The 746-nt window shown below is 47.3% G+C and overlaps 1 protein-coding gene across 1 annotated transcript; it reads right to left on the reverse strand.

Moving 5' to 3' along the window:
* Window positions 1–23: 23 nt before the first annotated feature.
* Window positions 24–720, reverse strand: LOC113405277 (olfactory receptor 14A16-like; the record flags this gene model as incomplete). Its single annotated transcript, XM_026646329.1, has 1 exon — window positions 24–720. A coding segment is annotated over exon 1 (697 nt), but the record flags the coding sequence as incomplete, so codon positions are not given.
* Window positions 721–746: the final 26 nt, after the last annotated feature.

Here is a 746-nt window from a genome sequence, read left to right on the forward strand (position 1 = left end):
TTTGATCTCCTTGTTCCTCATGCTGTAGATGATCGGATTCATCATTGGAGGCATCACAGAATAGAGAACAGCCATCATGAGATCCAGCACTGATGTTGAGCTGGAGGTGGGTTTCAGGTAGGCAAAGTCTATAGTGAAAAAGAACAAGGAGACCACAGTGAGGTGAGGGAGGCAGGTGGATAGAGCTTTATGCCGGCCCTGCTCAGAGGGGATTCTCAGCACTGTGGTGAAGATCTGAACATACGACACAACTATAAAAACAAAGCAGCTGAAGGCTAAGCATGTACTAAAGACAATAACCCCAGTTTCACGGAGGTATGAGTCAGAGCAGGCGAGCTTGAGGAGCTGGGGGATTTCACAGAAAAACTGATCCACCATGTTGCCTCCACAGAAGGACATTGCAAACGTGTTCCCGGTGTGCAGTGCAGTGTAGACAAAAATAGATATCCAGGCACTGGCTGCCATCTGGATGCAAGCTCTCCTGTTCATCACTCTCTCATAGTGCAATGGTTGGCAGATGGCGATGTATCGGTCGTATGCCATGATGGTGAGTATGGAGTACTCGGTTACAGCAAAGAATATAAAGAAAAAGACTTGTGTGACACATCCAGAATAGGAAATTGACCTGGTGTTCATGAGGGAGTTGGCCATGGATTTGGGGACTGGCACAGAAATGGAGCCGATGTCTAGAATGGACAAATTCATCAGGAAGAAGTACATTGGGGTGTGAAGGTGGTGGTCAAAGG

Source organism: Terrapene carolina, unplaced genomic scaffold (assembly GCF_002925995.2).
Source record: "Terrapene carolina triunguis isolate 2854851 unplaced genomic scaffold, T_m_triunguis-2.0 Scaffold34921, whole genome shotgun sequence".
Lineage (NCBI taxonomy): Eukaryota > Metazoa > Chordata > Testudines > Emydidae > Terrapene > Terrapene triunguis.